At 41.2% G+C, this 23,565-nt stretch overlaps 1 protein-coding gene across 5 annotated transcripts in view; it reads right to left on the minus strand.

The window, feature by feature from the left end:
* cbfa2t3 (CBFA2/RUNX1 partner transcriptional co-repressor 3) overlaps window positions 1-23,565 on the minus strand; it is a 77,521-nt gene that overhangs the window by 25,334 nt on the left and 28,622 nt on the right. For all 5 annotated transcript variants that reach the window (XM_049471044.1, XM_022665142.2, XM_049471043.1 and 2 more), the window contains one exon: window positions 420-566. In XM_049471044.1, coding sequence (XP_049327001.1) covers window positions 420-566 — 147 coding nt within the window. The remainder of the gene's footprint in view (window positions 1-419; window positions 567-23,565) is intronic.

The raw sequence follows: 23,565 nt of genomic DNA on the forward strand, positions 1-23,565 counted from the left end.
ACCAATCACTAAAAATGTGTAGGGCGCTATAAACAATCCACCCTAACGCAAAAACGTGAAGGAATTGCGTGAGAATATTTGAACTACATGGGATGGCTTAATGCAGGACACATTTAGGAACCTCTACAACTCCATGCTGAGACTACTTCTGATAGAAAGCTAGGGTTGCCATACTACAGCACTCCTCAATCACTTCTTTAAGGCTCATACTAAATTTCCTTATAGTTGCTGCTTAACAATCCTAGGTATTGAACCCACAACCTTGTGATCAGTAACCAAACTCTAACCATTGATCCCCCCACTGCTCGTTTGATTAAACATTGGATAGACTAAGCATTTAGTTACAGTATGTATAGTATACATCCACAAACAAACAAAAAAATTGTTTACAACAGCTCAAGAATTTTAAGTGCACTTACTGGTTGTAGGTGTGAATGAAGCGTTACGATTGGCTGCCTGGCTCACAGCAGGTGGTGGAGGTGGCATTGTGGGCGGAGTCGACCTGGGCTGGGTTTTGACATCAGCTGGTGAATCTGGCATTGTTCCAACCTTCGGTTCAATACTACCTACACAGTAACAAGAGAGAGAGAGACAAGGAGATTAGTGCAGTTCAGTATAGAACCGTTATAGAACAGTCGAAAGCATTAACGATGAAAAACAACAGTTTGAATTACACAAACCAGCAAAACCCACGTTTTAAATGTTTAACTGTCTCCGTAAAGGGCGTAAACTCGAAGCAGACGCTCAGACAACACAACAATGCTAAGACATAATCTGCTGCAAGCCCGATTAGATCACCCCTGATCAATAAAATGTCACAACCTACAGGACGTCAGATCAGACAGTTCAACCCAAAGCGTCCAAACCCACAAAAATCTTTCACCTACCTCCATTGAGCCGCTTACACAGGAACATTAAAATCAGAGCCCTTCTGTTCCACCATCACACTAATGGACATCTATTCACAAGTCGTAATGTGTGTGATAGCTGTAGAGCTGTGCAGTCAGTGTAGGATAGATACACAGTGTGTACAGGGCTCACGCTCTGGGAGTAAATCCAGTATCCCTTCTGTTGGAAACATCTAGTACCACCTGTTCTCCCGCTCAGCTGCTGCTGACGGGACCCCACCGCTGCCCCCTGCAAGTCCTGACATCCCCATCAGTGTCCTACACACACACACACACATACAGACACACACCCTGTCTTCCCCTAACTGCCCCCCCCAACACCCCCAACCTGTGGATGGAAAGGAGCTTGACTGTCAGTGACAAGTGCAGCTGGATCTGCTGCTGTCAATCACAGAGCTTTATCTCCATCACAGCTCTACTGCCATCATATAGCCTGACCCTTTACCACCATCATAGATTGTGACAATCTACCATCATCATAGAGCTATGCCATTTCTTTACATCTTCCGTCTACCATCAGAGTATGATAATCTACCATCATCATAGAGCTCTATCATCTAATAAAATGATAGAGCTCTACAATATTCTGTAACATCAAAGTGTAACTCTCTAACATTGTAGAGCTCTACTTTCTTGATCTATTATAGAGCTCTACACTTGACCACCATGATAGAGCTCTACCATCAATCTAAAGCTCTTCTTTCTACTATTATCATAGAGCAATACCATTAATAACCTAAGAGAGTGCAACCATTAAGTAACACAATTGAGCTCTACTCTCCACCACCATCATAGAGTTCTACTTTCTACCATCGTCATAGTGTACTGCTAACACCATAGAGCTCTACAATCATAGATCCGCTCTACCTTCTACCACCACCATAACGTGCTACTTTCTGTCAATCATAGAGCTCTTGCATTTACCAACCTCTATTACCTTAAAATTTTTCCCAGCAGGGATATTATTAAGCTTGACCATTGTCATTAAGCTCTACCATCTACTACAGTTATAGATCTCTACCATTCTGCCCCATACTAAAGCTCTACCATCATTATAGAGCTCCACTTTCTATTACCATCATAGAGTAACCCTCTAATAACATCATAAAACTTTACCTTCTACCTCCATCATAGAGCTCTACCATCATAAAGTTATACCCTCTACCACAAAATAGACCATCTTGCATCACCACCATTCCTAATTTGTGATCTTCCTTCTTTTTAATCTTGTCTTCACCGCTCCTACCCATCTTTTTTCTCTTCTCCCTCTTCTGCCCTTCGCTTCTCTTCTCTTTTCTCTCTCCCCTTTCTCATATTTTCTTTTTCTTTCTACTCCTTTCCCTTCTCCTTCTCGTTTCTTCTCCAGTGCCAAACAAGGCAATGCTCCCTTGTTCACCTTGCTTGCACCGGTCAGGTGCCATAACTTTTCCCAAGGTCCATCTGGTGAAGAGCTCACCACTTCGTCTACTCACTGAAAGAGTATCTCTCCCAAACTCTGTCATCAGACTGTGCATTAATCCAGTTAACACACACGCGACTGCCCCGGTCACTGTACACCGCTCACACTCGGAGGAGGACCAGAGGGAGACCGGTTTAAAACTCATAAAAGGAGGAATATTTACACAGATGGCGTCTCGATCAGAGCTCATCGAGGGACAGATCCTGTATGTGTGTGTGGTGTGAATAAACAGTGTGTGCACAGAGTGGCGGAGGACTCCAAAGGATGGAACTGGAGGCAGATCTGAGAGCTACACAGACAGCAGCTTGTTGGTCTTTCTCTGTCTGCGATAGTCGAACAGTTTACTCGATGCTGAGAGGCTTATCTCGTGTTTACGCTTAATGGCCAGAAACACCTATCCTCTAGTTACAGTTTTTTTGGTTACAGTTATTTCAAACATACCAATGTTACAAAACTTTGCACTTTTAAAAATAATGATTCTTTGAGTGATGCCATAGAATAATTATTTTTACAAACGGTTTATTTCTGGTATCTTTCAAAAGAACCATTTGCTAGTGTGAAACTTGCCATCGGCTTGTGAATTTCCAGGATATTTTCCGCATAATATTAAAGAGAGGAAAGAGAAATCTTTGGGCTGGAGTTCAGGCTGTTTCTGCTTGTCACGGAAAGCCAGTCCCTACTCTGTGAGTAGTAAAGTCACGTAGAGGAGATAAGAGTTAAAGGGGAGGAGACTGAGCAGTGGAAGAGTGTGAAGACTTACAGAGGACCCGTAGACTAGGTAGATTGTATTTATAGATTGGTAGGAAGGGCTCAGTGAATGTCCCTCTTTTCAAACCTTTGTTAATTTATGACAATATTTTTAGGAAACTGGATGATTTCTTGTTTCTTTTTAAAGCAAGGGTCTTATAAATGATTACATCCTCTCTACTGTCTAGGGAAGAATTTCTACTAGAAACTTTGGTACCTTGACATAAGAAATTGATTGCATTTAGTGACAAGAGTCCACATCACCTTATGCCCACAACTCATCCGAAAAGTATTGCGAGGAGCACCATCATTTCAGAGAACACAGCTGCACTGTTAGAAGACTCTGCTTTGCTGCATTCAAGGGGTGTCCATTAACATTTGGATATAAAGTGTGGTTAAGTATATGTTTTTAAGTTTCATGGGGTTTCATGGATGGACTGCAAAGCTGATATAAATACTATAAATTCATGTATATTTAGTCTATATATCAATGTAAATGGGCTGTTGTGTATTGCTAATTGGAAAAGGCTCTGCATTGTTTTTAATACCCTTGATTTCAGAAGTAACAATAAATAAGCAGGTGACCCAATACTCTTGTCAATACTGACAGCTGCAGGTTTTACTAGAACCTGTGTGACCACATAAATGCCCTTGTTAAATTTGACCCTGTGTAAGGCTATGCCCCTCTCTCTTACAGTATGAGGGTGCACGTTCCTGTATGTGCTGAAGCGAGCTTGATTATGAGTGTGTGTGATTAGACTTGTGTGTGTGTCTGATTACGCTTTTGTGTGTCTATTTGTGCATGTGCATGTGCGTGTGTGAGCATGTGTTGAGCAGCAGGCTCTCTCCGGCGCCTCTTGTCTCAGTCCAGTCACTCACTGTGGATCAGTTGCCTCCGCTCCATTCGCCCGTCACCTTCCACCGGGTCAGCTAGGCCCCCCGCAAACACACACACAGACACACACACGCCACGGCTGCCGGGGCCATGTTCGGAGCCCCCCCCCCCTCCACCCGCCACCACCTCCATCAGCTCACAGCCCTGCTGTCCTATCAGTAGAACTGTCAAGTGCAAAAATAACCAAACACACAGGGTCACAGCCAAACCACTAACAGGCAGATAATTGGTGCTCGACCTTACAGGGACAACAGCTGCAGCAGGGTGACAGGGTACAAAGACTGGACCCAGTTTGAGGGGTAGAAGGCAGGTGGGGTGCGCTTTCTGCTCCAACCTGGAGAAGGTGCTGGTGGTCCAGATTCATTGGTTTGCTACACATGGAGCAAGGTTTCAGTAGTTAAGTGGTGTAAAACACTTTATTGGCACACTCTATGGCCATTTGTTTTTTTTAGAAATGTCTACCTGTAGGTTTACACAAAAAAAGACAGATCATTTGTTGCTGCATGATTAATTTGCATGACAGTTTCTCACAATATAAGATTTTGTTTGTTTGGAAATAAATATATTTGTTGGAGAATGATGGTGTTTGTTGCGGAATTATATGGTTGGGTAAAGAATGATGGTACGTGTTGGAGAATGATGGTGTTTATTGGTTTTAGAATTATGGTGTTGGATGGGGAGTAATAGTGTTTTGTGGACAATGTTCTTTAGTAGACAGTAACGGTGTTTGTTGAAGAATGATGGTGTTTATGTTTGGGAATTTTAGATTTTGTTGGGGAGTTCTGTTTTTTGTTGGAGAAAGATGGTATTGGTGAGAGAATGGTGGTGTTTGTTGGAGAATTATAGTGTTTGTTTGAGACAAATAGTTTTTGTTGGAGAAGAATAATGTTTGTTGGAAAATAGTGTTGTGTTGGAAAATGATTGTGCATTTGGTGGAGAATGATCATGTTTGTAAGAGAAAGGTGTTGTTTGGCAGAGAATAGTTGTAAGTGGTGGAGAATGAATCAGAGTATAAGCCAGGATAAGCCACAAAATGTGGATGGTGCCAAGCTGTCCTGCTTTGCTCCTCGAGACTGTACCCTGGGGATCGAGGTGCCCATGACAGCCGTTAGCAGTGTGTTCATTAAAAACCTGACCAGTGCCCCAGGGCAATAAACATAACAAGGTGTTAGTGTTAATGCCCCTGCTGACAAAAATAGCAATGGGCCAGTGTGTGTGTGTGTGTGTGTGTGTGTGTATTGCAGTGGTGTGACACTGTACCCTGTGTCATGGCCAAATGTAGGCAGGTAGAGTGAAACGCCCCGGAGTCCTGCAGCCCCTTCTGTCCATCAGTCACCCAGTTCAGGCCCATACTGGGCCACCACACAAAGAAATGAACCCGACCCCCCCCCACACACACACACACATACATGCAGATACTGTAGTAACACACGTACTGATGTCACCAGCTAAATCTAGACTGTAACATGAGTTTTTTTAAGAGCATAAATCTGCGCCATAAGTACATTTAATGTAATAATATTTCCCATATTGATTTTTATAACATATAACACAGCTTGTTTTGTCCCTGTATTGAAGTACTACCAATATAATAGAACTGTGCGAAGCAGATCAGCATGGCAATTGAACTATTGGCACCAACATAAACGTAATATCATATATATGGGTTAGAGCGGTTTAAAGCCCTTCCAGCATTAAGCTCTGGAGCAGTGGAACAGTGTTTTCTGGAATGATGATGCACCATCCAGTTATTTGTGAGTTTGGGATTTGCTGAATCATATCCTCACAGTACTGCTCCATAAACACTAGAGACAGTTACTTCACCAAAAGCATATTTAAAAAAGAACCCATATAGTGTATTATGCATTATAGATACATAAGGACCTACATGCCTTCACGCTCTTCTGGTCATTTGATTGACCCTCATTGTGTTAAAAAAAACAGCCTTTAATCACCAGACCTAATTTGATCCTGAGGGACAATACTCCCCCCACCCCCCGCATCCACCGCCCCACATGACAACTTCTGCACACTCTCCCAGGGGGTTCTGGGAGTGGCCAAGGCCGGGACGTGAGGTCTACCAAAAGATGGGCAGAGAGTGTGAATGAGTGAGAGAAGTCTGAGAGAAAAAAGAGGAGTGTGGCCTGCCCCGTCTGCTGCATCCGCTGTGGGATTACAGACAGCTGTTTAATCTGACCAGCTAAAGGACACGACAGAGAGAGAGAGAGAGAAAGAGGGTGCGAGAGAGAGAGAGAGAGAGAGAGAGAGAAAAAGAGGGTGAGAGAGAGAGAGTGCTCTGGATTTCACTTTTAATACATTAAAAAGGCCGCTGTGTACGCGCCCCCATCTGCAGCCATCTGTGCTGCTATTGTGCCCAAGGACAGGAGAACTCTCACCGTGAGAGAACGAGACAATGTAGTGGGGTGGGGGAGGTGGAGGTTGGGTTGTGGGTGGTGGGGGTGGAGGGGTTTTGGGCTGAAAAAGAGGAGAAAAACTGAGCCAATCCAGCTGAGCATCAGCTCGCCCTCACCAGACAGTCTGCACATCTGCAATGAGCTGTCAATCAAAATGCTCTAAACATCTGACTACATTGCACTGCAGCTTCCTATAAACATGCATCCACTTACTCCATTAGGCAGCAGACAGGAAGTGACCTGACTTATACACACACAGAAACACACACATGTATTATATATGCAAATATCTGTATCTAAAAATAATTAGGCCTGTCATGATAGCTATTTTTTTGATTGTGTATTGTGGCAGAAATTATTGTCATAAATATTATTTAAGATCATTCTACAAATAAAAAGACCATTAAATAAATTTAAGACTGTACTATGCCATTATAAGGCATTTACAACATTTTTAAAACCAATAAACCAATAAAGAACAAAAAAAGCTTAAACAAATAAATACAATAAAAATATGTTTGGTTTCTCTAAACATAAAGTCAAATTTTTACTAATTTTCCAAAAATGAATTTGCCTCTTTTAATTCACCTTTTAATTTTACAAACAGTGTGTAGCTATTTGTGTGCTGGATATGCCCTAACACACACCCACGCACCCACCCACACACAAACACTCTTATAAAGGAGTCACACTGAGAGTTCAATAAGCCAAATAGATCTGCTCAGGATACAATGTGTTTTTAATGGGCCTCCTAGAGGTGCGTGTAATTCTTCTGTAATGATGTTACTCCGCCACCGGCCGCTTCTCCGCAGGTCCGTGCCTTTCGGAGGAAACTCAGGGCCATGTGATGGCTAAAAACAACCCGGCGTCCGACGTTTGCCACAACCAGCTGCAGGAGTGGAGCCGTGAGCACACGCTCCGGTTTGTAATTCAGCCACTATTTCTGGAGCTTTTATGGTTCGGCGGACATGTGCTTTCACTAGAGCAACAAACAAAAAGAAGCCATCCTATAATCACATGGCCCAAAAACTGCAGGATTAAGGCGGCTGGGTTCTCTCACTGTGTACACCAGGGCTACACGATATCATGGAGGGAAGCTGGTATTACTATTATAATGCGAAGAATACTTTTTTCAGATACTTGTATATCTCACAATGTGGTACATCAATAATGTGGTATGGTTAAAGGAACAGTTGAGTTAAAAGCTAAATAAACATGATTGGTTATCGACTCCAGATACATACAGTCCATTACCCAATAAGATTTTGGTGTCTGACCCAAAAAAGTACTTATTTTGTTTAGAATGGGAGATGTTAGGCTAATACTGCAAACAAACAAGCCAACCTTTAATGTTTGAAAAAAATATAAAAAATAAGATTTGGACATGTATTAACCAAGATGATACTTTTGGCAGGGTTTGTTAGCAACTTTAGCCTAGCGTCTTTTTTAATTTTACAGTAAAGAAGCAATGATAATCTTGATGATTACTTTGATTCGTTAAAATATATGCAGATGGATTGTAAGAGACGTATGATTCCACGTAAGAACCCTCTGGGGTTAAGCTGGACCATAGTAGCTTTGGTTTGTTTCAGTGGTAAAGAGAAAAAAACACAGCTAAAGTACTGTAATTTGATAGAAATGGAAATGGTTTGGTAATAAAATACATTAACTTTTACTGGTGGGACATTACACTTACTGGATGAACTGGGTAAAAAAATCTGTCCTGCTTCTGGTTCCTTTGGCTGCACTGTAAACTCAAGGAAGGCAGTCTGAGAGATACTACTTGGAGGTGAGTCTGGCTCCATCTCTGGTCTCTACAATGCAGACTCTGATTTCAAACTTGGCAACATGGCAGACAAAATTTTCCCTTGGTTTCTATAGAACATTAAAGAATGTTTTTCTACAGTCATTGATACAGATTGGTTAGAGGGATCATTTGCATACAATGTATACACAGTGCTCATATTCCTCTGTATGCTAAGCGATTTTTAACTTATAACCACATAAACACAAAGGAAGATTCCCTCGCCTCTCTTTTTTCTCATTTACTCTCTATTTTCTTTCTGTCTCTCCATATGGATTCTTTTCCACCCCTCTCCCTCACTCGCCCTCCATCCCTCCCTCACTCCCTCCCTCTCTCTCTCTCTCTGTAATTCCCCTAGTCTCCAGGAATGCTGTTGTTTTTAATTTCTCCCAGCTGCTCTGGCACCGTGCCCGACCGCCTGCCTTTCCACATCTGCTCCCCATCATGCCACACAAACACACACACAGCGCCGCACATCAGAACAGCAGGACCCCGGCCCTCCGTACCCTGACACCGGCACCCCCCGAAAACCCATCCATTCACCCCCTCCCGATCCCACAAACGCCATCCATCCGCCACTCCTCCATCGCCTCGCCTCCCACATCCTCGCTCACCAGAGCTCTTTCAGACTGTAGACTCTTATAGCCAGACTGAATGGGTTGGAGCTTGGTGTGTACCATCAAATGATCATCATGTTCACTATATGAAATATCCATATTTTAAATGTGTTTATTAAGTAGTATGAAGTTATTAGATACAATATGTGTCAAAATGCAAACGTGCACAAAAAATACATTGAGAAGTAGAGATTTTTTTCCAATACAATAGGTCTCTTCAAAACAAATAATGGGCATGGTCTAAAGGGGTACGAAGTGCCCTAGTTACTCCAACAACAGCAAGCAGGGAAAAACTCTTTTTAATGCCCTTAATCTCAGAAGAAACAAAAAAATAAATAAGCAGGTCTCCGAATACTTTTGTCAAAATACTGTAGCATAACAAATCTGTCAGCTATGTTAGCTAACACAAGAAGAGCTGTGTTGGTAATATGGTAGCATTCATTCACTCTTTTACAAAACACTGTGTGATACACTGCCAGAAACCACATAAGCGAGGCTAATAGAGAGTACTTATCAATTTGACACTGGTCTGTGGTGAGTGTGTGATGTTTTAGATATGTGATTTGTGCAGCGCTAATGCTAATCGGCTTCCTGTTGTTTTAAACAGGTGACATCAGCAGTATTGTATGACTGTAATCATGATTTGATAAAAAAAGTATCTTCCAAAGGCTAAGTCTTTAGTAGTAAAGTAGTAAAGACAGAGGCAGATGATCCCCAGTGTTGAAACAAATATGTAAGAAAATCATTGAAATGTTTAAAAACAAGAAAAGATGGGAAAGGACTTGCATATTTCTTCCTCTACAGCCCATAATATCATTAATCCACTGTGTAAAGAGTAAGAACACAAGCCTAAGCTTGTGATCCCTCAGAAGCACTGCATCAAGAACCCTCATTCAACAACAGCATCAACAATCTCTACTATAATACAGAGTTACTATATTCACTAATAACCTTTACAACTTTACTACTGTACACAACACAAGCCTTATTTATGTTCACCATGTCCAGAAGCTCTGCCCACTTCTCTACTATAATGCAGTTACTATATTCACTAATACCACTTACAACTTTACTGTACACAACTCAAGCCTTATATTCACCATGACCAGAAGCTCCGCCCACTTCTCTACTACAATACAGAGTTACTGTATTCACTAATACCACTTACAACTTTACTACTGTACACAACACAAGCCTTATGTTCACCATGTCCAGAAGAAGCTCCGCCCACTTCTCTACTACAATACAGAGTTACTATATTCACTAATACCACTTACAACTTTACTGTACACAACACAAGCCTTATTTATGTTCACCATGTCCAGAAGCTCCGCCCACTTCTCTACTACAATACAGAGTTACTATATTCACTAATACCACTTACAACTTTACTGTACACAACACAAGCCTTATTTATGTTCACCATATCCAGAAGCTCCGCCCACTTCTCTACTACAATACAGAGTTACTGTATTCACTAATACCACTTACAACTTTACTACTGTACACAACACAAGCCTTATGTTCACCATGTCCAGAAGCTCCGCCCACTTCTCTATAATACAGAGTTACTAATATTGACTATATTAATTGTTAAAACAAATTAGTAGTGAAAAAAAACAACAATTACTTTCCTTCCTTTAGAATATATTGCCGGCCTGAAATGTGGGAATGGATGCGTATTAAAAAGTAGCGTATGGTTGCCCTAACTAACGTGGCTAATTTCTGGCTTTGTCTGAGCAGCTGAGAGCCGCCATGCTGCTTCCTAAAGCTGCGGCTTCTCTCCAGCTGCTTCACAGCTCTGTCTCTGTCTGTTACAGATCAGTAACACACTCTCACACACACACACACACACACACATTCGGGAGAACCTCTGTGAGCCTGGACAGACCGTCTTCAGCTGAGCAAATATGTTTAGCAAAAACAAACATCCAGATAACAATAAATGCCTTTTTAATCAAAAGCTGACCAGACCCCTGAGAGCATGTCTATGTGAGAGCGTGTGTGTTGTGAGAGAGAGTGTGTGTGAGAGAGGGCGTCCGAGAGGACCCATGTGCGTAGATGTGTGTGAGAAAGTATGCTGGGGTCATGCAGAGCTGCACATATGTCAGACAACAGTACAGTAGGACATGGAAACCCAGCCAGGATCCACAGTGCTGGCGGGGGAGTTCCAATACATCGGTTACTGAGGTACGGTACGATTTTTTTTTGTGTGAGAAGTCATAATTTAATAAAGCCCCCTAGTGGTCATCCTACTGATATAATGGAAATTGCCTATTTGAATGCAATAACTGACTGCTCAATTGCTGTCTAATTGAATGCATGTCTAAATGTTTGTGGAAACCTACTTTTGGTTGCACTTATTGCTGACACAGATGTGCAAATGCAGACACATGCACAGCTTGTTTAGTTCATGTTGTAGAATGCAATAGAATTTACACAGTAGTGCTGTTCCAAAATCTAGTAGAAGAATTCAATATACATTAGAGAAAGTTACTCCAACAATTTTTAAATATATTTGATTTCAGTGGAAATTATATTATTATTATTATTATTATTTACATCAGTAAACACACATTCATCCAGTACATTAAAAATATGTGTGCATCCATAGCACAAGCTCCTCCCTCTTTATGACCAATAATTTACTCTCAAAATTAGAAGTCATACGATGCTCTCCCTTGATCTCTAAAGCTGATGTCTGAAACTACAATGCTTGTATTTGAAGTGCTTATTGATCCATGCTGTGCGCTGAATGAGCTCACACTACTTTAAACACACTAAGAAAAGTACAGATTTGTACTTAAAAGGGTACAAAGCTTGTCACTAGGGCTGTACCTTATATTGAGGTACAAAAAAGTACCTTTCAGTGAAAGTCCTTTTTTTGTACCCATGGTTTTTATGCCAGTAAAGATTATAAAAATTATAAACATTATCATCAACTAAATATGGCTCAAAAACTCGATGATCCAAAATTGTCTGGCTTTTAAATACAAAATGTTCAATTAAAATATATATTGTTTATTAGTACAGTGATACAGAATACTGAATGTACCCTTTGGCTGGTTAAATGGTACAAATTTGTACTTATTGCTGTAAAAAATTACTTTGTACTTCAGAGGGAACAAATCTGACCCTGTAAAGACCAATATTGTACCTTTGAGGGTACAATTATGAAGAGTGTACTTCTGAGTACTAAAAAGTACTCATATCGTACCTCTGTTTTTTAGAGTGTAGGTTTATTTAATTGTTAAGATGTATTTTCATTTTCATTCTCTCATTCTCTAACTCTCTCTCTCATACAGGTTCGTCTGGTGAGATGGTGTAGTTGTTCTGATGTCCTCAATAAGAAAATCATCAGTGCTATATAAGGTTCCTCCACTGCTGAAAACAGCTTCAGAAAAAAACTTCCTTTTCTGATTTTTCCCAGCAGCTCCAAATACAATCCAGATGTTGTGTTGCCCCCTCCGCCCCCACCCCCCCACCCCCCCCCTCCGCCTCAAATCCCTCTGCCCCTCCAACCGCCCCCCACCCCGGAGCCGAGCCCAGTCATTCCTAAATAAAGGAAAGTATTTGTGACATTCGGCCACGGACGGTCGCGCCAAGAACAGCTCCATAACCTGCCCATCTGGAGAGTGTTAGAACTACACTGGGCATACACACACACACACACACACACAGTATGTTTGTGGCCACTCTGCAGGAAAGATGCAGTCCACACACAGCCACACACACACCCATACTCGCTCCACACACCCGCGTGCTTGTCAGTGTCCTAATTTGACTGTACCTGCATTATGTTTAGAGGTTTCAAAGCGCACACACACACACAACCCACACACACTCCTCTTGCCGGCAGTAACAGCAGTGTGTGTGGCTGGCTGGGGAGTGTGTTCACAGTGCGTGCAGTTGTGTGTGTGTCTTCAGGCTCAACATTCAGAGCCGACACACACGCACACACACCTACACACCTGGGCATCAATGCCTGTCTCTCTTTCTCTCTCTCACATACACACACACACACACTCAATCACTCAAACACACACAAAAAAAAAACTAACAAAAAAACACACACACTATAACCACCTGGGGACCAACAGAACTACAGCTGACAACGGCAAAAGACAAAAGTATTGGGACACTTTTTTACACACTGTTTCTTCCATAAATAAAGGAACAGATTGATGTTTATCTTAGGACGGCTTGTGAGGTGTTATCTTGAGTGGGGATAAACATTTGCCAATGTGCTCATGGCAAGACAACATGAATTATGGAAGTGAGGACTTACCAGGAGTACATCATAGAAGGCTAATATTACCACCCACAGTGGACAGTGCAGTGCCATGGGTGGTAATGATGGTGACCAGTGGTGCCTGGCTAGAACTATCTGTGCGAACTACCACATTCAATGCAGAAGACCTGTTTGTTTGCTTCCATGGGACATGCTAAAAGTCATGTGACACAGCAAACCACATTCTTACATCATTAATAACTTTATGAATGACTATGTGTACATCTGAACCACTGAAGCTGATGGATCTCCGCTCTAAGCAAGAGTGGCTCTGGCCTGGCTTTCCCCTCAACGCCCATATTACTTAAATTACGGGGGGAAAAAACGGGGCCAAAAATTAGCGGCAATTGGAATGTGTTTACTCTCTGCACTTCCACAAACAAGCTCCCCAATCAAAACACCTGCAGCTTCACCCAACACCAATTAGCTCATTTAATTACTCTGTTAATTGCATACAGGCAGCACGAGGGGCGGCTGGGGAATTAGGCAAGGGGGGTCCTCCGAGGACCCGCCTTCAGAATCCTGACAAACAAAGAGGAGAGTGTGCCAAGCAAAACACTGCTCATTACATACACACTCTCACACACACACACACACACACACACACACTGACAGGAGGTTCGGATCTGTCGCTAAGACGACTGGAAGAAAACACGTACGGCCAGAGCAACCTCCACAGACACCCACCATCTGTCACTCAGCTTGTGTTTCGTGATGTCACTTCCCGTCAACTGGGTTACTGCTTCTACCTTTCCATTGATAGTGCTCAGCGAGTGTGTGTGGGTGTGTTTACCACTTTGTGAGGACTAAACGTGAGGCACATACTCTATAAAACAGCCATAACTGCCTATTATAGTGTAGATCCCACCTGTAACCCCAAAACAGCTCTGACTTAAAGTCTTCTAAGTTCAGAAGGTAAGGTGGGCGGAGCCTCTGATCACCGCAAGCCAGGAACACCCCAAAAGACCTGCATGATGTTTTGGAGATTTACCCATTATTACTGGAGTAAGGAGTAAAGAGAGGAGTTTAAACTGATTAAACTGTTGTCCTCCTCTCTCTCCACCCTGGCTGCTGAGGATCCGTATCCAGGAAACAGCGGCAGTTTCACTTCCTGTGTGACAGGTGTGCAGAACAGCGCGACAGCTGCTCTCTCGCTGCAACATTACACATCCCCTCATCCACCCCACTCATCTCTCATCGTTCTCTCTTCCTATCTTTCTCTCTCTCTCTCTCTCTACCTCTCTACCTCTTTCTCTTGCTCAGTTTATCTGTTATCTGTTCATCACTCTCTCAAAATCTCTCTAATAATAACTTTGTCCCAAAACCTAGGCGGCTGCAGTTGAGTTATGCTGGGTCATCGATAGAATCGGTCTAAACTCGGCTCACGTATTGCAGTATTGCAGTGGTAGTGGCCAATTCCTATATTATACTCAGCAACTGGGTTGTTGACACATGCGGCACAGGCTGATTCCCATATTATACTCAGCAACAAGCGACTCTGGTCAATTGTCGGATTATACTCAGCAATCAGGTTGTTGCAAACAACATCCACATTATATTTAGCAAAAAAGGGCATTGGCACATGCAGCACTCAGCCAGGATGAGACCCAAGCACTTGGACCAGAATTGGGCCTAGATTCAAACCGAGTTGGGCTAATGCCATTTGGGAGGATTCTCTTTCTCTCTCTGACCAGCTGCAGTCCAGTATAACTGGTGTTTGTTCTGGATCTTGCGTCAGCGCTGCTCACTGGTTTATAGAGCACAAAAGAGTGAAACCTGCCTCTACGTTCACACAAACACACACATACACAAACACACACACTTTCCATCCTACAATGTTCTGCTCTTTAGCCACAGAGATCATTCCCCTAACTGAGAAACCCCAAGTCTACTGCCTTAAGCTCCACCCCTCCCTACAACATCTCTGCAGCATGTTTATTCCTACAGGCTTGAGTTTGAGTTTATCTGCACTATTTATATATATTCACACACACCTGCCAAACAGATGGCCTCCACACCTCTATCAGCAAAGCCACCCCTCTCTTCATCCACCTGAGGACAGGTGAGCAGATCATCTAGGTCAGGGGTGTCCAAACTTTTTTTGTTGGGGGCCAGAAGGAGAAATATAATTGAAGTCACGGGCCACACTCTGTAATAAAACTAAAAAAAATAATAATAATGAAATATACCACTTTAAATAATACTTTTTTTCCTGATTATTTCATTTACACACAATTTTACTTGACTTACTATCTTTATCTTTGACAGTTTTGTGTAAACTAAGATTTTTCAAATTGATGTTTCATTTCATTTCATTTCATATTCTCTTAATATTAAACTCCTTAATTACGGCAACTTTTAGACTCTTTGCCCCGTTTTTCTGCGCTAGAAATGCGCACCCTCTCCGCTTTTAGACTCTTTTACCCTGTTTTTCTGCGCTAAAATTGCGCACCCTCTCGGCTTTTAGACTCTTTGGCCCATTTTACTGCTTTAGAAATGCGCACCCTCTCCGCTTTAAGACTCTTTTACCCTGTTTTTCTGCGCTAAAATTGCGCACCCTCTCCGCTTTTAGACTCTTTGGCCCGTTTCTGACACCTAGCGTTCCAACTTTGAATCTCACATTATAAAAACCTGCTTAACAGCGGGCCAACTTTCATTCTATTTCTGAAATACCTCGCGGGCCGCTCCAAAGAAGGAAACGGGCCGCAAATGGCCCGCGGGTCGTAGTTTGGACACCCCTGATCTAGGTAATCTATTGTATTAAACTCTAACATGAAGGTCCTAGTGGGGTGTAAACCCCCAGCATTAAAAAAAACTACTGTGGAGCAGTGGAACTGTGTTCTCTGAAACGATGGTGCTCCATCTGAAACCTTTGGGCTGAGTTGATCACCCACCATTCTGATGCCACTGAAGCTCATTTGTTGCTGAAAGCAATCAAATCCTCACTTCAATGCTCAAAAATATGATAGGGGAACTCCTTTTTAATACCATTCATTTCTAATATGTTTGTCCATAATACATTTCTGACAGGATTAAAGGTGAATGTTACTGTTACTCAGATTTTATATATATGATGCCTTAGATTTGGTAAAATAAAAAAATCGCAATATATGGCAATATTAAAAATTGAATCGAGCCCCTGCTTTATGACAAATATCATGTTGCCAGGTTTCTGCCAGCAACTACCTACAGTCGGAGGAGTAAATAAACTAAACAACCCCCTGATCCTTGCTGAATGAATGAGTAAAAGAGGCTCTTTTATTCATTTATTTCACTCTCTCTCTTTAACAGAAAGCAGAACCGCGGGCAGCTCTTTAATTGACGGGGTAATTTACTTTAATAATAGGCCAATTAAAATGACCTGGTGTGTGTGGACAGTACTGATGTGGGGATAAAACCACAGCCGGCCCTCTATTTCTCTCTCTCTCTATCCCCACCCCTCTTTCTTTCTCTCTCTCTGACTCGGCATTCTGTGTTTTTCTTACGGTTAACTCGCCTGCCCTCCGTTCCTCTCTGTCGTTTACGGATTGGCTGTTCATATGTCTTTGTTTATCTCTGTCCCTCTTCAGCTCCCATAAACGTCTGAACGTCTGGCCTGCTTTATTTCTCATATGTCTTTTTTGTCCTCTCTCACTCCCTCACTCTCCCTCTATATCTCTGTGGATGATGGGTCGCCCACCCTGAGCGTCTTCGTTTTTCTCTCTTTAATAGATCTTTTAGAGCACAAAAACTGCTGGCAGGAATTTCAGAAGATGATAGAAGATTCTGACAAAGGCCTGTATCCTGCAGAGAGATTGTTGACTGCTAGTCTGCTGGTGTGATGATCTAAAGAGCTATTGCATATGATAGTCGGTCACTCCTAGTAGTGATACAAAGGACTTTAACAGCTCAGTGATATGCGCAGGACATCCTGCAGCCATGTGTTGGCATTTTTCAGCAGGATAATGCTCGCCCACACACAGCAAGGGTTTCCCCAGGAATGTCACCAGCAGACTACAGCATTCATTGACCCAACTGTCCCCTAGATCTAGTGCCAATCATAAATTTATGGCACGTGGCAACCTGTGAGTGTGGATCTAAAGGCCCAGCTGAAAAAAAAAAAAAAACTGTGAGTGCAACATATATGTAAATGATCTGGATTTGTAAAATCAAAAAAAAAAACGTATTTAAACCAAAAGTTTGTCCTGCTGCTGTAAGTAAATGTCTTAGTATATGGACTGATCAGTGTTATATTAATGGAGAGGTATGAGAGTGTGTATCAGAATATTTTACAAATATTGAAAATGTTCAGATTTCTTCTGTAATAAGTTACCAGAGTGGAGAGGTTGGGAAAGAGGCAGCAGATGTGTGTGTGTGTGTTGCTGGGACGCAGCAGAGCTCGGCTCAAACCCATTTGAAGGATGACGGGATCGTACACTACGCCACTTCTGTTTCCACCTGATAACGGCACTTTAATTTGCACAGATGTAGAGAGAGAGAAGGGAGAGAGAGAAGGATGAGGAGAGAGCAAAGGAGAGAGAGGGAGAGAGAAGGAGAAAGAGTGAGGACGAAAGACAGAGTGAGAGAACTAAAGAGAGAGAGAGAGAGAGACAGAAAAGGGGGAGAGAGGAAGAAAATGAAGAGTGTGTAAATAAATCAATTTCTATTGGTATATAATTTTGTTCCATTACAGTTGGTCTTTGTATTGGTCAACATCTATTGGCTCTTTTTTATTGGTCTTAATTTTCGTCTATTTCTTATAGCCCATTTGTATACTGGTCCACCTATAAATCTTTCTACATTGGCCCATTTCTACTGGTCTCTGTATTAGTTTACATGTATATTGCTCTGCCAATTGGTCAATTTCTTATGGCTTATTTCTGTAAACTTGTTTCTACTACCAATTTTTCTTTTTTCTACTTATCTATTGGTATGTCTGTTGACCTTTATGTCAACCTACTTCTACTTGACAAAGTCTACCTATTGATCTATTCATTTTGGACTTTCTATTAGTCTGTCCACTGACATATCTATTTCCATTAACTCGACTATTCAATGAAGCAGTCTCTGTTAACTTGAACTTTTTCACTGGTCTGTTTCTACAGGTAACATTTTAGACAGCGAGAGAGACAGAGAGAAAGAGAGAGAGAAAAATAGAGTGACAGAAAAGGAGACATAGAGAGATAAAGAGAGAGGCACAGAGATTGAGACAGATAGATCTTAAGCATAAGCAATAAAGAAAAGCATTAAAGGTGAGATGAAAAGACAAATAGAGAGACAAAGACAGAGAGAGCTTGAGCAAAACAAGCAAGAAAAAGACATTAGAGGTAAGAGAGAGAAAGTTGTGAGTGTTCTGTGTGTTTTCTCTCTCTCTCTCTCTCTGTCAGTGAATGTGTTTCTCATTACTCCAGATGTTTGGACGCGGCTCGCTCGCCCTCCCTCTCCCTCTCTCCCCACAGGAGACGCCGTGTCACTCTAATGTCAAACACATGTGCAGCCGCAGCAGCGGCCGAGCAGAGCTGCGCAGCCGCCTGCACCACTGTTTAGGGGAATAAACACCACTGAAACCATAGAGATCAACCGTCTGCCCTGCTGTGCCCACCCCTCGCCCTCGCCAGGCTGTTCCTCACAGCAGGCACTGCGCGGTAATGTGCGGTTATCTGTCTGACCTGCCACTGACCGGACTGTTACCACGCTAAAGATACAAAAGTGTATATATATATATATATATATATATATATATATATATATATATATATATATATATATATATATATTAATCTGTTTATATTGATCTATTTTATGGCCCATTTCTATTCATCTATTACTGAACAATTAATTTTGGTCTATGTATTAATTTAATTTACTGTATTTCCTCTGTTCCATTTATGTTTGTACATTGAATATATTGAATAGTCTGTTGGTCTATTTCTATTACCCCATTTCTATTGGTCTATAAATCCATCTAGTTCTTACTATCCCATATCCCATTTACATTATGTAGGCCTTTGTATTGGTCTATTTCTATTGGCTTGTCCATTGGACTATTTAATGTATGTGGGCCCATTTATTTTGGTCTTTAAATTTAAAGACCAAGAAGCTATTTCTAATAGCCAATGCATTGGTCAATTTCTATTGGTCTGTTTAGTGGTTTATTTCTATTGGCTCATGTCTTTCAGTCTATAATTTCTATTAGTTTGTCTAATAGTACATTAATATTGCTCTATTTCTAGTGTGTATTTCTATTGGTCTGTTTCTTTTGGTCTTCTTACTGTATGTTGGTCCATTTCTACTCGCTTTTTTACAATGGGTTCATTTCTTTAGGTCAGTATACTGGTCTATGTTTACTTGCCCATTTCTATTGGTATATTTCTTGAGGTATATTTAGATCTATTGGTCATATTTATATTAGACTTGGAAGAAAATGGAAAAATATCAGTACTATTTAAGTGGCCATAATATCCACAATATATTCTGAAAAGTGTTTTCTTGTGTCTTATAATTTACCATTATAAAGATATGAAAATATATATAACTCCTCATATCAGCCTTTTGTGATCCATTGTGTGGATGGATCAGTGGTCTACATCATGACTGAAGGGTGAATCAACGTAATCCCCAGTGATATATCTAAGCGTATCTATATCCAACATTTCTCATTGGACCACAGCACTGATCCACTGAGCAGCCAATCAATGTTGAGCAGCCAGTTAGTCAGTGAATAGAGACACTTAAACTGATCGTATATCCTTCTCCCATCTGTCTGTCCATCTCTCACCCGCTCAGTGCTGCACTATAGCCTGCTGTAGAGTTATGGTTTTCAGCTGTTCGGCTGTATCGTTTTTTCCGTGGCGAGCTGTATATTAGACATGCTGAGGGGGAAAGGGCTTCTTTTGTATTTAAGGGCTTCCCCAAGAAGAAAAAGTGAATGGAAGAAAATGGAGCAAATGATTTTCCCCGTCTGAGCTTCATTTCCTCACACTGTGAGCATAACAGGCAGTGGAGCGCTCGCTCTGTTCACTTAATGCAGAAATAATCAGACGCACGCGAGACCCCCAGAGCTCCACTTTAGACGCTGACAAATAAACACAGTCAGAAACAGACTCTCTCACCGGCCGGAACTCTGTGTGTGTGTGTGTATGTGTGGTAATAACTTGTGTATAATACATATGGGACATAGTGTAATATTATTATTATTACTACAAATAGGCACAAAAGCAATGGGATACCATCCCCTTTATTGTCAATGACTTGTCTCCACTATCCAGGAAAGAAGGAATCTTACTAGATAGTGGATCATTGCTGTAAAGATTTGATTGCATTGAGTGATAAAAGCACCTTCCATCATCCCCAACTCTTTATCACTTCCAGATTTGTTCATAATTATTGGATGAAGAAACATAATTCCTAAAGGCTTTATACCCATCTAGCCCTCACCTGGCATTAGACCTGGTTCCAATAGGTTCATGTTTAGTTATCTGCTCCAAGTGGTCCAATTCTACTGGCCTATAATACTTCAGAAGTAGACAGGGACTATACAGGACAAGCTGTGTATTATAGCATGTGTACATACACTTGTATATTACATTTGGGACATATTTCAAACACACAGAGTCATTACAAGGGTTCTATATGGGACACATGTTTGTCCCCTTGTGTGTGTGTGTGTGTGAAAGTGTATCAGTGAGTCTGTGTGTACCAGCTGTGGTTTAGAGCTTGTGGAATTACACAATAGCATTAGTGCATTAGGAATTAGGTCGACTGCCTACAGGTAGAAATTCCAGGACAGTGAAACACTCTCCTTTACCTAATCAGATACACACAGGTGCAACACAACACACTGATCAACCATGATAGTGTTCATTATGTGTGTGTATATATATATGTATGTATATTATATGTAATACGGACAACATAAGAGAGGGGTCAAGTAATACATTACAAATACATTGTTGCCTTATTTAAGTGCCTTACTTACATTTTAAAAATAGCCTTGTTTTTATTCCGGCTCTCATCCTTAAAAAAAAAATACTTTTATACTTTAAGTAGTTTTGAAGCCAGTACTTTTTTACTTAAGTAAAAAAAAACTTGAGTTGATAGTTTAACTTCTACAGAAACATTTTAAACCCTACTATCTATACTTCTACCTGAAAAAAGAATGGCAATACTTTTGATACCTTTGCACAATCAAAAAGCAGTACTTTTATTTCTGCACAATATATTGTTGCAACGTTGTTATTGCAGTGAGTTCATGAGCAATACAAACATTGCAAGACATTTAGATGTAATATTTTTTGCTGCTAGAGACAAAAGAAAACTTTGAACTTTTCCAAATAATGGCCACTGTTAATATCATTGGAGCAGGTTGGATCATTGATTTCTGGAGAAATCTAGTAAAAATCACTTACATTATTCAAATATTGCAACATATAATATTAAAAAGAACAAAAAAAAAAAAAAACAATGCCAGTGGGTTGTGTAGCAATACATAGATAATGTGCAATTAAAATGCACTGTTGGCCACAGCACAGTTTTTCTTTGGTGTTTTATTTATGCTTTTAAATCTGTCGAGGTGATAAAAAAAAATATTTAAATATATTTTATTCAATAAATAGTGAGGAAAATAGAGATTTTCATGATAAAGATTTGAACCTGCTTCTTACAGCAAACAATACAATACATAAATTAAATGTAATTTGTACTAAGCTTGCACAATATATATTTATCCTGTCCTTATTGTGATTTGGCCCTTGCTATACTGATAGTAAATAAGGCTCCAATATGTAAACAAACCTATAACCATTCAAAAATGTGGCTATTGTTTTCTGTGAGCATCTTGAGCATCTATATTAACAAATAATAACTTGATAATCTAAGTCCAAATAATGCAGCCCCTACACCATATTGATCAAACAACAGTGTGTCAGTAATGCATTATTACTTATATAATATACTAAATAATATTCTGTCCGCACCGTCCTCTACCTCCACTGTAGGTGAGTCTAAAGCTGCTAGACCTGATGGTCCAGGTGTCTGAGCATTCTGTTGACCACCTGACCACCTCCCTATCACCTCCCCCCCCCCATCCATCCCTCCCTCCTCCTCCCTCCCTCCTCCCCCCATCCTCACTCTGCCGCTCGGCTGCTCGCACCCATCTCCCGCCCACCCCCATCTGCTCCTCTCGTTAATTATGAGACGGCAAACTCCACCTGCACCAGCCGCACTCAAATTACAGTAATTACCAGCACCACCACCACCACCCCACCGCCACAGCTCCACACACACACCGGGTCAGCACCGGCCCCCTCCCCCCGGGCCAGCCCCATGACCCCCAGAGGAGGTCCATCTTCAGCCTGGACCAAACACTAGACTTAGTGACTTAATAATAATAATAATAATAATAATAATAATTATGCATAAAAAAACAATGCAAACACACTTAAACATCAGCCTTAAGTTATATGAGTGAACGTATCATCCCAGAAATTATTGTGATACACAATATAATGTTATTTTAAAATCATTAAATGCCACTGGCTTAATTATAATATAATAGCATAACAAAGCAATTATTCCCTTTTAAAAACAAATAAACAAAAAAAAAATATTATTTGTTTAACCTGGTGCACCCTTATCAAATATTATTAAGGACATGTCTGTTTATTGTACAATAAATCGATCGCGTCATTATCGGGACAGACCTAACTGGACTTATAGGAGTGTAAAGATGTGTGAAAGGGGTCAAACGTCCCTCAGACATCTCATAATTAACCCTATATATGTCATAAGATAAGATTTTTTTTTACTTATATGGGACATGCCAAAAGTCATGTGACACAAAAAGTTAGGAATCCCATGAATAAATAAATGAGCCAGCCCATCAGAGCATATCATTATCATCATTATCAGAGCTCACAGCAGTGGATGTACAGTATCTTCGAGGTCAATATAATATAATATCTGCAGTTTCCAGCAGTGCAGCGACTGCATGCCCCCCGTACTAACATATTCAGCACATGTCCCTTCTCAATGAACCGTGGATCGGGTTAATTGAGTGCAAAAATCATCAATCTGAGCACATAGTCAGAAGAAAAGACGGATGCCGGCCCGGCGTCTGCAAAAGTCATGAAACGAAATCCTGACATCAACTTTTCTGCCTGTGGAAAGAAACCTTCTCGGCTCCATTCATCTCCGGCCTTGTATGCTTAACTGAGACGTCCATATAAATCTGGCGGCGGTGGCAGCAAGACAAATGGAATAAACACTCCGATAGAGTAATCAATGGCCTTCTGTCAGAACAGCTCGCTGGAGAAGACGTGGGGACGCTTCGCCTGTAAAAGCCATATTAGCCTGTGTGTGGTATGGCCCGACTACTGGTTTTAACCCATTATTTCCATCGGCTATGTGGACAGAAGTGTTGGGACACCTGCTTGTTTATTGTTTCTTCTGAA

This window comes from Astyanax mexicanus, chromosome 23 (genome assembly GCF_023375975.1).
Source record: "Astyanax mexicanus isolate ESR-SI-001 chromosome 23, AstMex3_surface, whole genome shotgun sequence".
Classification (NCBI taxonomy): Eukaryota; Metazoa; Chordata; class Actinopteri; order Characiformes; family Acestrorhamphidae; genus Astyanax; species Astyanax mexicanus.